Below are 14,382 nucleotides of genomic sequence, written 5' to 3'. Positions count from 1 at the left end.
TATGATACCCGAGTTGCCGAGATGGGATAAACTTTGACCTTTCAACATGGCGGACAGCAACGGAACTATACTGAAGGGTAAACATTGCATGATGTTAAAAGTAAAAAAAACATATATAGGCTATATAAAATATATATACTTATATAGGCTAGCTAAAACAGAACCATTAGTTAGTATTGTCTTTAAAAAAACTATACTATTCATGATCAATAAGATATACAGCCTATCATTTATCGTTTGCGTTTTGATGCATCCTTTTCTTCCTGTAGCAGATGTATTAGGGAGTTTATAACCGTTTTAAAACTTTTACCCAAATAGCATGTGAGGACAAATTCCGAGTCCGCCATGTTTCTCTTCACTACGACAACAAAAGCACCTGAACACGACATACTGGTAATTTCCACTTCACAAGTGGAAAGCATCATCTTTCCCATATCACATGAAGGCAGCATAAATATAGTCCACCCAAAAATGAAAATTCTGTCTGTATTTACTCTCCCTCAAGTTGTTCCAAATTGATGAGACTTACTTTATTCTGTGGAGCATAAAAGATATTTTGAAAAATGTTGGTAACCAAACAGTTTTCGTTCTAAATTGCCTTCCATTGTATGGACAAAAAGTACAATGGAAGTCAAAGGGAACTGAACTGGTCACCAGCATTCTTCAAACAATTATCTTTTGTGTTTCACAGATGAATGAGATGCAAACAGGTTTAGAACAACAGAAGGATGAGTATTTGATGACAGTATTTTCATTTTGGGTGGACTATCGTTTGTGCTCTATCCTTTTAAGAAACAAGGAGATAAAAAATGGCAAATGACAAAAGGAAGGCAGAGAGACATCATAGCCAAACAGAACATTACAGAGTTAGTTCATCCAAAAATAAAAACTAGCCCATTATTTACTCATCCTCCAGGCATCCTAGGTGTATATGACTTCCTTCTTTCAGACGAATCCAATCAGTTATATTAAAAAATGGTCTGGGTCTCCCAAGCTTTATCATGGCAGTGTGTGGGTGTTTCTCTTTATCAGTCCAAAACAAGTCCAATAAAGTACATCCATCCATAATAAAAAGTGTCACACACACAGCTCCAAGGGGTTAATAAAGGCCTCCTTTAGTAAATCGATGTGTTTAAGGAAAATATCCATATTTAAAACGTAATAATCACTTTAATCTATCTTGTGCAAACTGTTGTACACGGAAGCCGTTCCGGGCAGATGATGTGGGATGTGCGGCATTGCGCATGCGCCACTGAGAAGTGACAAAAAGAATTTCGATATAAGCCAAGAGGAGACTGGTTTTACTTTACTAAAGTAAGGAAACTTTGCTTCCTTTGCTCCTGTAAACAAACGTTGGTTTTCACGAGACTCTCAGATGCATGCGCAACTTCAGCCCAGAACAGCTTACATGTACGACAGTTTGCGCAAGCTAGATTAAAGTGATTATTACGTTTTAAACGTTTAATGGACTTGTTTTGGACTGATGAACTGATGAAGAGAAACACCTGCCATAATAAAGCTTGGGAAAGCCAGAACAATTTTTAATACAACTCAGACTGGATCTGTCTGAAAGAAGGAAGTCATATACTCTTAAGATGCCTGGAGGATGAGTAAATAATGGGCTAATTTTCATTTTTGGATGAACTAACCCTTTAAAACTCAAATTTATGCTTTAAAAGTCATATTCATAATCATAGCAGGTTTCATCCGTAGTCTGTCCATTTAAAAGTCTGCGTTTAGCTTCAAATGGCGTCTCTGACGACAATACTCTACAAAAATATAGATTTGCATTGCGATTTATTCCATGGATTTTACTCATTTCCCTCTACTTGTTACCAGTGTTTTTCTACCAACACAATGTGCGTGCAGCTGGCAGTGATGTAACTGTGACGTCTATTCCAAATTGGTTTATAGAATAGACAATAAGAATGATAACTAGCATTAAAAAGAGAATCTAAAATGGGGCTTTAGGAATATGATGTTGTCTGTTGCAGTCAGGCACTTTGGGTCTAAATCATAAATGTACTATTTTAATTCTTCAATTTGCATTTTCTTTTCAACTTTCAAACAGGCTTTCACACTACTCTCAATGCATTTGAATGGAGCTAAATGAATGGAGATTTCACCCCCTTGATGAAGACAGCTGTGTTTAATGGGTAAAATTATTAGCCAAGGAGGACCAAGATTCCTAGAAACACAGCCACAGCCATATCACCCTGCAGCCCAAGATCGGTTGCTCACTGAAGCTAAGCAGGGCTGAGCCTGGTCAGTACCTGGATGGGAGACCTCCTGGGAAAACTAGGTTGCTGTTGGAAGAGGTGTTAGTGAGGCCAGCAGGGGGTGCTCACCCTGTGGTCTATGTGGGTCCTAATGCCCCAGTATAGTGATGGGGACACTATACTGTAAAAATTCATATCAATTAGACATTAAACCGAGGTCCTGACTCTCTGTGGTCACAAAAAATCCCATGGCACTTCTCGTAAAGAGTAGGGCTGTATCCGAAATCGCCCCTTATTCACTATTCCCTACATTAGTCCACTCGTACAGTTCACTTGAAGGAGTGAATGAAAACGAGTGAGTGAATTCGGACACTAATGGCGCTTTTCCACTACACAGTACCAGCTCGACTCGGCTCTGTTTGGTTTTCCACTGTGTAAAAGTTGTACCTGTACCTCCACAATAGTACCTGGTTGTCATAGCGACGCTGCAGGAAACTGCCGTGACGTAATCTTCTACGCGACACACACCCGCTGTCTGCACCTCTTCGTTTGACTACGGCGTATTCTTCCGAGTTGCCATAATATGTAATGGATTGGATATGTCACGCAACCTCTGGCCAAACTTTTTAAAAATGGCGGGGTTATTCTGGATACTATTGCTGGCGCGTGCAATGATGACGCAGTGAATAGTGACGATTCTCTCTGACCAATCAGCAGTCTGCTGTGTTTTCACGTCACATTTTAGTATCGCCTCAGCTCGCTTGGAACCTCGCCGGAGGTGGTACGAAAAAAAGTACCTGGAAGCCGGTACAGGTACAACTTTTACACAGTGGAAAACCAAACAGAGCCGAGTCGAGTCAAGCCGAGGCGAGCTGGTACTGTGTAGTGGAAAAGCGCCATAAGTGCACCGGAAGGACTGCCGCTTTTGCATAGTATTGCTTATTGTTTAACAATCATTTAAAACGGACAGTTCGAGTAGTAAGATTAAAGGATTTATCTTGAACTATGTCAAGGAGTTTATGTATAAACCTTGGTTAAACAATTTAATAATCAATTTACAACAAATTTGTACCTGTGTTGTACGCTGCATTACGCAGTGGACGAGCGCGTTGTAAAATGAACAGATGGATGATTCAGCTGCGGGCGCCATCGTCTGGAGAGACGCGGGAATTCAGTCGGCGCGCGACTCTCACAGTGGGATTGAATGAGTGCACTCGAGAACGTCCACTATGGTTTCGAACACCACTTAAAATGGCTGTCCCCTCAAATAGTGGCCTATTTGAGGGTATAGGGGGCGATTTCGGATACAGCCTAGGGGTGTAACCCTGGTGTCCTGGCTAAATTCCCTACACTGGCCCTAGTCAATCATGGCCTCCTAATAATCCCCTTTCATTGGATTGGCTATATCACTCTCTCCTCTCCACCTGTAGCTGGTGTGTGGTGAGCGCACTGGCGCCGTTGTACTGTGGCTGCCGACGCATCATCCAAGTGGATGCTGCACACTGGTGGTGGTTGAAGAGAGATCCCCCATATGATTGTAAAGCGCTTTGGGTGTACGGAAATACACAATGAAAGCGCTATACAAATGCATCATCATTCATATCAATTAGAAATCCCATTGGCAGTGACTTGGCTTGTATAATGTAATATTATGAAATAAACTGGTTGCGTTCAAAACATTTTAATTTGTCAGAATACACTTATGATATTTTTGGTATTTATATATTTTTTAAATTGGTTAAATTGGTGGTGTAGATATGAAATATCCTAGAAGGGGTAGGCATCAGAAAACATAGGTAACACTATGTTACTATCCTAAAGTCATTTGTGTAACATATACTGTATATATTATTTAAAAAAGGGATTGCATAAGATCTGCACTTTGCTTCAAATATTGATATTAAATAGCATGCATAGTAGAGAAAACAGCTGAAAAGACTTACGCAATAGTAATTTCTGAGGACGAGTTGTAGTCCACTTTGAAAGATCTGCAGTGTTGTACCTCAAAGCCATAACCTTGACATTTATATCCATTAATGTTCATGGATACTACAGTCAATGGCAACTCGCCCGCATTCTCCACTTTAAAGCTTTTCTGGATGGCAAACAAGGGCTTACTTGATCGTAAACCTGAGAAAAGACAAGAGAATCGAAAATTGGTAACATTTCATAATAACGTCCATTAACAAAGATTATGTAATGCTTAATAGATCAATAGTCAAAACATAATCAAATGTTATACAACAATTAAAAGCTAACATTTTTGCTGCTGTCGAAGTGTGATATGGGTAAGATTTGGTAGTATGGGTAGCTTTAAGGGTTGGTTAAGGAATCGGAAGTGTACAGGGGTCAATTTGATTACTGTAAGGGAATTATTACATTGTTCTGCTAAATAAGTTCTCATGAACAATTGATTTGTTTTCAACTGTTAAAGTGTGATTCAAGAAATATCCCGTTGGGTGCAAAACAAGAAATATCCATGAAGAAATGTCCTTAGCAAGCATTTAGCTAAATTTAAACGACCCTTTACACAAATGTTGTTACAGTAGCTAAACAAATAATTAATAAATGATGTGTACATGGGGTGAATTCAGGTCATTTGGGACATATTTTGTCACTGAGATGCTTGCTCATAAAGGTACGAATGATTAGTAAACATTTACAAATGATAAATAGTCTCAACTTTAGATTGGGTATTGCAAAAACAAACAAATGATTAATAAATGATTTGTTAAGATGTGTAAATAGCAGAAGTCCCACAACAAACAAAGACCAATTATATGACCTTCACAGACTGTGATTACGAGTTAATGAATAATATGTAAACATCAATAGTTTGTGAAGTGCTTAAAATGACTAATTAAGCTATTTTTTTCACTTGTTAATGTAAAAATAGCATTAGGTAATATAAACCGAAGTTTAACAAGCATTTAAAAGAACATTAACAAATAAGCTTTTAATCACTGTTTAATCTGTTAAAATTTGTAAATGTTTAAAAACTGCATGATTGTAAGAATTGAAAGTTTAATGACATTTGTAAGCATTAACTAATGATCTGTTAAGCATTTTTTTTATATTTATTAATGAAGCTTTTAATCATTGTAAACCATCCAAGTTATTTCATGATCAAGTGCATGATCATATTAATTGAAAGTTTAATGACATTTATCAGCATTTCAGTTTACACTGAATAACGATCTGTTAATCTCAAAGGGTACTTCAAATAAATATTTTAGATCAAAGTGTTCTGCTGACAAAAAGTTCGGTAATTCAATGCAACTAAAATCATTGAATTTATTAAAAAAAAGAATTGAGAACAATCACTTCTTTTACTAATATTCGTGTATTTTTCAACAAACTCTTAGAAATGACATGTCAGGAGAAGCTCAGTTTACCATCTCTGCACTCCATGAGGGTTGACTGGGGCACGTTAAAGCGCAGCGAGGCTGCAGGCCCGGGGAGCTTCCCTCCTACTCTCAGGAGCTCCTTTGCCCCAAACCCTTTAACCAGAACCATGTCAAACACAGTCAGGTTGTTCCTGTTAAAAAAAAGATACATCCACAATTACTGCGTGCTAACAACCAGCATAGAAACTCATAGCAACGCACAGAAAACAACAACAACAACCACAAAAAGTAAAGGCAGTGTCAATGGTGTAACGTAACGGCTCGCACAGAAGTCACTTTCAGACCAAGCAGAATTTGCCCACAAAATTTCACTCAGCAACGGTAAATGTGATGGCACTTTAAGGCAAAACATTTTGTATCCAGTTGCTAAAGGGAAAAAAGTAAACGCTGCAAATTGTTGCATCATGTTGCATAATACATACAAGGTTCCTACTATAAAAGCCCATGCCACTTCCTTATAGTATGTGCTTACTGGATAGGAATCTTTCACATTCAAACCAAATTAATATGTTAAACAAATTTATAAATAACTCAATGTTACGTTAAAACCTCAGTTACAAGTCATTTGGGCATAGCAATACCTGATGAGGAGCAGTGAGGTAACATGCTTGTGTTCTGTGGGTTGGTACGCCACAGAAACCGTCCTTGACTCCCACGGCTGAAGAAGGAATCTCAACACAGTGCCTCTCTCACTTTCCTGTTTGCAAAAACATGAGTACATTATAACCAGAGTTACCACAAGACACATTTACTGCACAACGTACACTGAATGTGCCTAGCAAGGCTATTCAAAGTTCATGACCTCACCTTGTGATTAGTAGCCAACAGAAGAAACTCTGTTGTAGTGATATTCACAGACAGTGGGCTAATATTAAACCTAGAACAGATACATATATAATGTGAATTCAGATGTAATAGTTATTCACAGTGCTGTTAACTAAAACTACTAACAAAGAAAGAAATACATTGGGAAATAACTAAACCAAAAAGTAAACTGAAGTACTACATGATTATTTCTGAAGTAAAAATGAGCAATGTATGTGTAAATCCATATCTTATTTACATGCTGACATTTGTATGTATAAGCTTTTAGTTACCCATAAGAGATGATCATACTGTACTAGATATAAAATTTTATCTTTATATATGTATATATACACATTGTAAATACAGTATTTTACAGAATTTAGGCCATATGAGTGTGTGTTTACAATTTGTACCATTTGGTCAACATGTCAAGGGCTTCAAGCGGAACTGGGTATGAGGAGAGTGTTCGGATCTCCACAGATACCACTGAACCCGTTGGGTTTTTCAGAGTGAAATTCTTCACCTTAAGCAAAAATACAACAATTTTGCAATTCAAATAGTGCTACTAGGGTTAAATGCATAATGTGTAATTAGTAGGGCTGTCAATCGATTAATTTTTTTTAAAAATCGCGATTAATCACGTTTGTCATGAGTTAACTCGCGATTAATCGCACATTTTTATCTGTTCTAAATGTAACTTAAATTAATACTTTTTAAAGTTTTTAATACTCTAATCAACATTGGCATGGACAAATATGGATGCTTTAAGCAAATATGTGTTATTGTTAGTGAAACCACTGTTTACATTATTTGCAGGACAGGGCAGCTCACTTCTTCTGAACATGCAAAATGTACATTACAGTATTACATTTGTTTGCCTCTAGGTGCCCACATACTGTCATTTGATGAGGCCAAGTTCTCAACAAAACTGTTTCCATTGTTATATTTTAGTATTTCTGTTATCAGACAACCAAAGTAATATGAAATAATAACTGAAAAAAATCCTGAATTATGATCATGATTCAATCGCTGAAAAGAATAATTTACAGGCATCTGGACATAAGTCACTATTCTCTGCATTATTATCGTTGTTTTTAACTTCATGTTTGAATGCCTTCATGATCCTTTGACTTTTTAGGAGTCTACCCGTTTAAAGTTGTGTGATCGCAAAAACCTGCTTCTTTTATTTTTTTAAGGTATTGTTTTCGTTATAATGTACTGATTCGAGAGCCTGGTCTCATGAAAATGCACACTAGCACGATTTTCTGTTTCTATTTGCCGTGCTATTAATAAGCTGAAATTAACTTTGGCCTGCATATGATATGCAATTATGCATGTGTTTGACGTGCATTTAATACGCCGTTTTCGCTTGCATACTCCTATGTGGCTTTACGCATCAACCCCACAGCACCAATAACGTAAATCCGACTCCACTTGCATTCATAAAATATGGCAGAAGTGCCGGTACGCAAGTACGCAAAAGGATAAAATACAGACGTGTCTGCGTACCGGCCCACTTCAAGCACTGGAAGCAACATAATATCTGGTTTAACTGAAAGCGTTGCTCCTCTGCCGCTCACTGAACAGAGCAGACGCAGATATAAAGAGAGGGAGGTGCGCGCGCATTGGGAGACCTCGCGCTCATTCTGCAAAACTGGAGAGCCTCAGAAACTATATTAGGTTTGTCCAATTATGTGTTTATGTATTGTTGCTAGACACTTTTCGCTAGGTTGGTAACATTGTGCATCCATTTCTTTAACTGCTAGGTAATGGGTCAAACAGAAAATGCTCGCTGCGTTAATCGCGCGTTAATAAAATGAGTGCCGTTAAAATGAATTTGCGTTTTAACGCGTTAATTTTGACAGCCCTAGTAATTAGTGATTTACATTAATAGTTCAAACAATGCTAAATAAAAATCCATGTGATGCATCAAAAGGTAGCATACTTGACTGACATTTGAGGATTCTTACTAAAGATGCTTTGCAAAGAACATTTGGGTTCAAGTTCAGCAGATCATTATTACTGATTTACATACCTTACTATCATTGACAGGTGTGGCCCCAAAGTCCAGGGGTGAAGAGTGGTCTGCAGGAAGTCTGGGCCATCTTAAAAAAACAAAAAAAAACAAACAAACAAACAAACAAACAAACACACAAGACAGATAAAGATGAGTGAATGCATTTATGCTTGAAAATCATACAAAATAAGTAGCCTCTTTGCCTCCACAGGTTTGTTTCTACCTGCAAGAAAGCTCTTTGCTACAGTGCCACCGGCTACAGAGTGAAGAGGCCAGACTGCTGTCCACTCTCCAAAGAGATGAAGAGGATTCTGGGAGAAGGGATTGCTGCCACTCAACACGTCCTACACAGAAGAACATTCAGGAGGTTTTACAGACAGCAAGTTCATACACATACAAACCAAAATACACTACTATACAGCAATTTATTCCATTAATTTATAGGTTTCGATAATTGACTACAACAATGCTACTAGGAGGCAAACAAGTAATAAAATAATCTGAAACAACTAATAATTTATACTTCTTTTTTAAATTTCCTTCCTCGCAGGGTTATTAGAGAAAGGTAAAACAATAAAAATCATTGTTGCTTGAAGTAAAATTAAGCAAAAGTTAAGCGAAACAAAAATAAAATGTAAGAAATGTTAAGTTATTGTATTTCCAGTAGTTGCCATTTCTAATTATGTAGTTAAAAACAAAAACAACACAAATTTCAAAAACTTTACATTTAAAATTAGAATAGAATCTAGACAAAACTAAAATTACACTGCTTTCCTGTTTGTTTCCTACAGACTACAACAATCTAAGTGTATGAAGTTGCAAAATTTTAAAATTGTGATTTCTAGACCTAAAAAAATAATAATGTAAATTAATAACATCTTGCAATCCTTTATCCTTAATTCTTATCCAGCAAATAATGATGGACTGGAAGAGTCATGTCAATTCAGTGAGTAAAAGCCACATTTTTATTAATTATTTAGCTTTTTTTCAGCATTTATAACTTTTTAAAAACTTTTTAAAATCACTACTCTCCTTTAATATATTTTTTAACCTGTAATATAATCCTGTAATGCAATGAATTTTCAGCAGTCTTTAGTGTCACGCGATCCTTTAGAAATCATCCTAAAATGTTTGGTGCTCAAGAAACACTTCTTTTTTATTATTCATGTTGAAAACAGTTGTGGTGATTAATATTTTTATAAATCCTTTGATGGATTTCAGGATTCTTTAATGAATAGAAAGTAAAAAAAAAAAAACAGCATTTCCATGAAATTTAAATATTCTGTAACATTACTGTATTCAACTGTCTTCACTTTATCAATGCATTGCATCCTTGCTGAATAAAAGTATTTTTCATCTGATTTAATCACTGCAGATTCAGTCTTAAAGAATGGAGTAGACGGTTAATTTTTTTTAAAGTTCTTATTTTTATGAATTATTTAGCTTTTTTTCCTCATTTATAGAAACTAGATTAAAACAAGTTTTCTAAAACAAAACTAGGATTAAGGGGCTTTTGAATTGTTTATTTCCTTCTTAATGCCATTCCAGCATCTATGGCTAAGATCCACTGGTGTAAAAGAATACTTAATACTAAATGTGTCTAGGTGTGTTTGTCTCACCTGCTCTGGACAAATGGAGAGGACACAGCCGTTCACACTCCTCAAAAGACTCAAACATAACATCGCCCTGCCGAGGAAAGAAAGTGATCAATTCAAACAAAAAAAGAGCAAAGTCTGATTAATAATAAATTACTGTCTATGGGTTTTCTTTTCAATGCATTCTGTCTATGCAGCAGAGAATGAATTTAAACCACCATCAGGTTTCTGTCAACGCAGCAAGAGGACATAAACCTTATCTCTGTATTTGAAAGCATGTTTAATCTTATTCAAAAGTTTTTTATGCTGATGTAGTCCAGTTTACCTTTGAGGCAGAAGAATATATTTGGAGGTGAAGCTCCATTGGAATCCCCACATTGGTTGTCAAGGTAACTGTGGTTCTGAGGTTTGTGGGTAAAGATTTGCTGAGTAGTTGAAGAGACAGAAGCTTCCAGCTTCCAGGGCTCACTTTCAGGGCCTTTGTCAAATTTACAATCTATAAAATGGGAAAAGTTACATCATTACATTAATAAAGCTGTGTAAACTAAGGTTCTGGACTAATAATGTATTTTCTTTTTAAATTTTGTGTACTGCTAAAAACAAAACAAAACAAAACAAAACAAAAATAGTATTTAGTTTTATTGTGTATTTAAGGACTATGGTCCAAAATGTACTCAATATCTATATTTTCAAGCTGAAAAAAAAAACATTCTTAATTTAGTCCCCAAGTGTCTTGCAATCTGTTCTAAAGGCATGTGGCCACAGAACATTCAAGTCTATGGTGTTCAGGTAAACATTACCTTAAAGAGTTTATGTTGGGAAAGGGATATGTTAGTGATTCTGAAGGTGAAGGGGAAGGGGTTGGACAGCCAGAGCTCAACATGCTCTGAGCCTCTCTGCTTCTGTCTGATTTGAACTAAAGAACTCAGCTCAGAGTTGGACCATCTGAAACACAGAAAGCAACAACTGAGATGCATTTCACTGTTTTTTTTGTTGTTGTTTTTTATTTTGAGGAATACTGAATCTCTTTTTATGCGAGTAAGATGATTTAATGCATGTTCACATTTATCCTAGAACTAAAGTAACATCTTTAGGAGACGAGAGCTTTCAATCAATAAATTAGAAAAATGTAACTCTCTGTTTTTTGGAGAAAACAAAAAACAAAACTCAAACTCATTGTAAATTTAAAAGTAACACATTACTAGTTACTTGAAAAACATTAAATAATTACATAACTCAGATTACTTGTGTACTTGCTGTCCAATAGTGATTTCAATTTTGTTTAAATAAGGATAATGTTAACGATAAAAGCATCAAGGTAACTCAAGCTTCTTAAAACAGAATTCTTTACCTGTCTGTGCTTTCCAGCAGTGGATATAAATTCACTGTTCTGTTTGCTAAAATCTGCAGGCTGAACTGATTTGGACACCTTTTACTTTTAGCTGACAAAGAGCCTGAAACCAAAAAAGCAAAAGACAATCAAATAAACATGCATCAAATCATAGCATGTCCATAATGAACGATCAAAATGCACATGGGAATTTTAGGCTACTGACGTCTACAGAAGAGTGAAGCCACTTGAGTAAAATTAGTAGCGGAAGGCTTGAGCAGCACTTCAGTGAGTTCCACACTGCTGTCTGTTCTTGACAAGAGCTGGATCTCCTTAAAACGACACAAGACAAGTCATGCAGCATGATCCACATGTTTAGAAACCATATCAATTTATATGCATAATTAACCACATCAGAACCTGTGCTGTCCTGTGTGCACATACCTTAACAAAGAGCTTTTTAACCCCTGAGTTCAACATGAACACTCCTATTCTGGGATCTGCTGGAATAAAAATACATAATTAAGAAACACAATATAGAAATAGGTCCATACTTAACATGGCTTGGAAAAAAATAACACATGGCAGGAAAGCCACAAGGTGGTGCTATGATACCAGGGATACGTTTTTTTGTTGGGCGTCGGTGTTTCAAATCCAGGTAGGTGTAACTCCTGAACTAGGAAGTTATGTTTCCCTTCTATCTCATTATGTGTTTGAATGACACTTTACTCCAGGACAATTTTCTTTGAAAATTAACACGCACTTAAATGATCTGTAATTTCATACTAAACTATATTTATTCATTTATGCCTGAGTAATTAACCTATTGTGCCTAAGGAATATCTTAATAGAGCAAAAACATTTCTAGGTTTAATACAGAAGTAAAATGGAGTCTATGCTCATATTAGGGATGCTCATATTGACCGTTTAACTGTTAACCGACAGTAAATATTTTAACCAATTATTAGTATCAGTTAAACGGTTTAAAAGGGTTTTTTTCTTTTCTTTTTTTTTTTTTTACGTTTGCTGCATGGTGAAATTTATGTTTACTCACGTGCGCGTGTCGACATGTGCAGTGTGGCTGTACAGACATATTTCGATTCACCTTTACTTAGTAAACTGATGTAGTATATGCAACTCAATGGCAAGTGGCGATATTGAGTTATTAGAGAGTGAATGCGTAAGTGAATGTATTCAAATTCTGAATGAATTATAGTCTAGAACAGGGTTTCTCAACCTTTTTTAGGCCGGGCCCCCCTCCTGCTTCGGTCAATTTTGCAAGGCCCCCCCCCAGTATATATATATACACACACACACACACACACACACACACATATATATATACAGTTGCAATCGAAATTATTCAACCCCCTTGACATGCAAGACATTTCGTTCCAGATAATTTGTTTTTCTAAACACAAATCTACAAACGCATTAGTACACTATTAGATAAAGTATTTTAATACACATTTGAGTAATTCTGAGAACATAAATTGATAAATAATGAAGAAAAAAAAATCGAATTGGCTCTAAATGCTCATTTTCAAAATTATTCAACCCCCAAAATTAAAATTTGGTGCAGAATCTTTTATTATTTAAAACCACCAATAAACGCTGTTTGAAAGTGTTTAGAAGCGTTGATCACCTCTCTACTGCAATCTTGGACCATTCCTCGGCTGAAAAAGCTTTTAGATCACGGATAATCTTTGGTTTTCACTTTGCCACTGGTTTCTTCAAATTTGACCAAATATTGTCAATGAGAATTAAATCTGGAGACTGAACAGGCCACTTAAAAACATTCTGTTACTGATCCCTGAACCAAGCATAAGTAGATTTGGATGTTTACTTTGGAATGCTTGTCCTGCAGGAAAGTCCATTGATCATCATCTTCGGTCTTTGCACCAAAGGCATCACAATTCTAGGCAAAATGGCCTGATACTTCAATGAATCCATAGTTTCCTTCATACGGTCATGTTTTCCACTTCATGCTACAGTAAAACAACCCTTTGACCATGGAGATAGTGTTCTTCTGCTCATTAGTTTTCCCTTTTTTGCACCAGACATACCGCTGATCTATACGTCCAAAAAGTTCTAGTTTGGTCACATCACTCCATAAAACATTCTTCCAGAACTCCACAGGTCTATCCAAATCAATTTTAGCATATTCAAGCTGACCTTTTTGTTCTTATTGATCAAGAATGGTATTCGGCAAGATGTCTCAACATGAAGGCCATAATTGTCTAGTGTTCTTCTTATACACTGCATTAAAATGTTTTTACTCCTATCGTTGGGTCATCTTACAAGTCTTTGGTTGTACATTACAGGTTTTTCTCAGTTGGTCTGATCAAACATTTTATGAAATTGTGCATTTTTGGTTCAACACCCTCAAAGGTTTTCTGGTACAACAAACTTTAAACTAAGGAATAAGGCTTAATGTCTTAGAAATCTTCACGTAGCCTTAGACTTTCTAATACAATAAAACAATTTCTTCTCTATGGCTTTTGTGAAATCTCTGTTGACTTTACCATATTTGCTACTCAACTTCAGCACATGCATGGGATAAATGTATAGATGTGTAACATCTCAAGCTGATTCAGTTTTTTTAATAGTTTCTAAAGGCTTAATTGTGTTTTAGGACAATTTTGTTCCCTACCATAAAAACAAATGACTTAAAACTGCAAGCTTTTATTTGTAAAGTACTGCAGTCTCTGGGGGGTTGAATAACTTTGATTGCAACTGTATATACATATATATATATATATACACACACACACACACACACACACACACACACACACACACACACACACACACACACACACACACACATATACATATACATATATACACACACACACACACACACACACATATACACACATATACATATATATATATATATATATATATATACAGGGTGCGATTTGTGAAATAACCAGAGGGGGGGATGCTTTTGAAAACTTTTTTTTCTCTTTCCATAGGCAGAGGTTGACCAAACTAGTGTAAT

At 36.1% G+C, this 14,382-nt stretch overlaps 1 protein-coding gene across 1 annotated transcript in view; it reads right to left on the bottom strand.

Moving 5' to 3' along the window:
• LOC141336504 (transmembrane protein 131-like) overlaps positions 1-14,382 on the bottom strand; it is a 76,304-nt gene that overhangs the window by 8,664 nt on the left and 53,258 nt on the right. The window contains exons 10-22 of the mRNA XM_073842157.1: positions 11,820-11,878; positions 11,602-11,707; positions 11,397-11,499; positions 10,846-10,990; positions 10,371-10,541; positions 10,070-10,136; positions 8,674-8,794; positions 8,469-8,538; positions 6,847-6,956; positions 6,434-6,503; positions 6,208-6,323; positions 5,615-5,757; positions 4,163-4,349 (exon numbers count right to left, since the gene is read on the bottom strand). Of these exons, the coding sequence (XP_073698258.1) occupies positions 4,163-4,349; positions 5,615-5,757; positions 6,208-6,323; positions 6,434-6,503; positions 6,847-6,956; positions 8,469-8,538; positions 8,674-8,794; positions 10,070-10,136; positions 10,371-10,541; positions 10,846-10,990; positions 11,397-11,499; positions 11,602-11,707; positions 11,820-11,878 (1,468 nt within the window). The remainder of the gene's footprint in view (positions 1-4,162; positions 4,350-5,614; positions 5,758-6,207; positions 6,324-6,433; positions 6,504-6,846; positions 6,957-8,468; positions 8,539-8,673; positions 8,795-10,069; positions 10,137-10,370; positions 10,542-10,845; positions 10,991-11,396; positions 11,500-11,601; positions 11,708-11,819; positions 11,879-14,382) is intronic.

This window comes from Garra rufa, chromosome 6, assembly GCF_049309525.1.
Source record: "Garra rufa chromosome 6, GarRuf1.0, whole genome shotgun sequence".
NCBI lineage: Eukaryota > Metazoa > Chordata > Actinopteri > Cypriniformes > Cyprinidae > Garra > Garra rufa.
The sequence above is the reverse complement of the archived record's forward strand: the minus strand, read 5'-3'. Positions and strand labels throughout refer to the sequence as shown.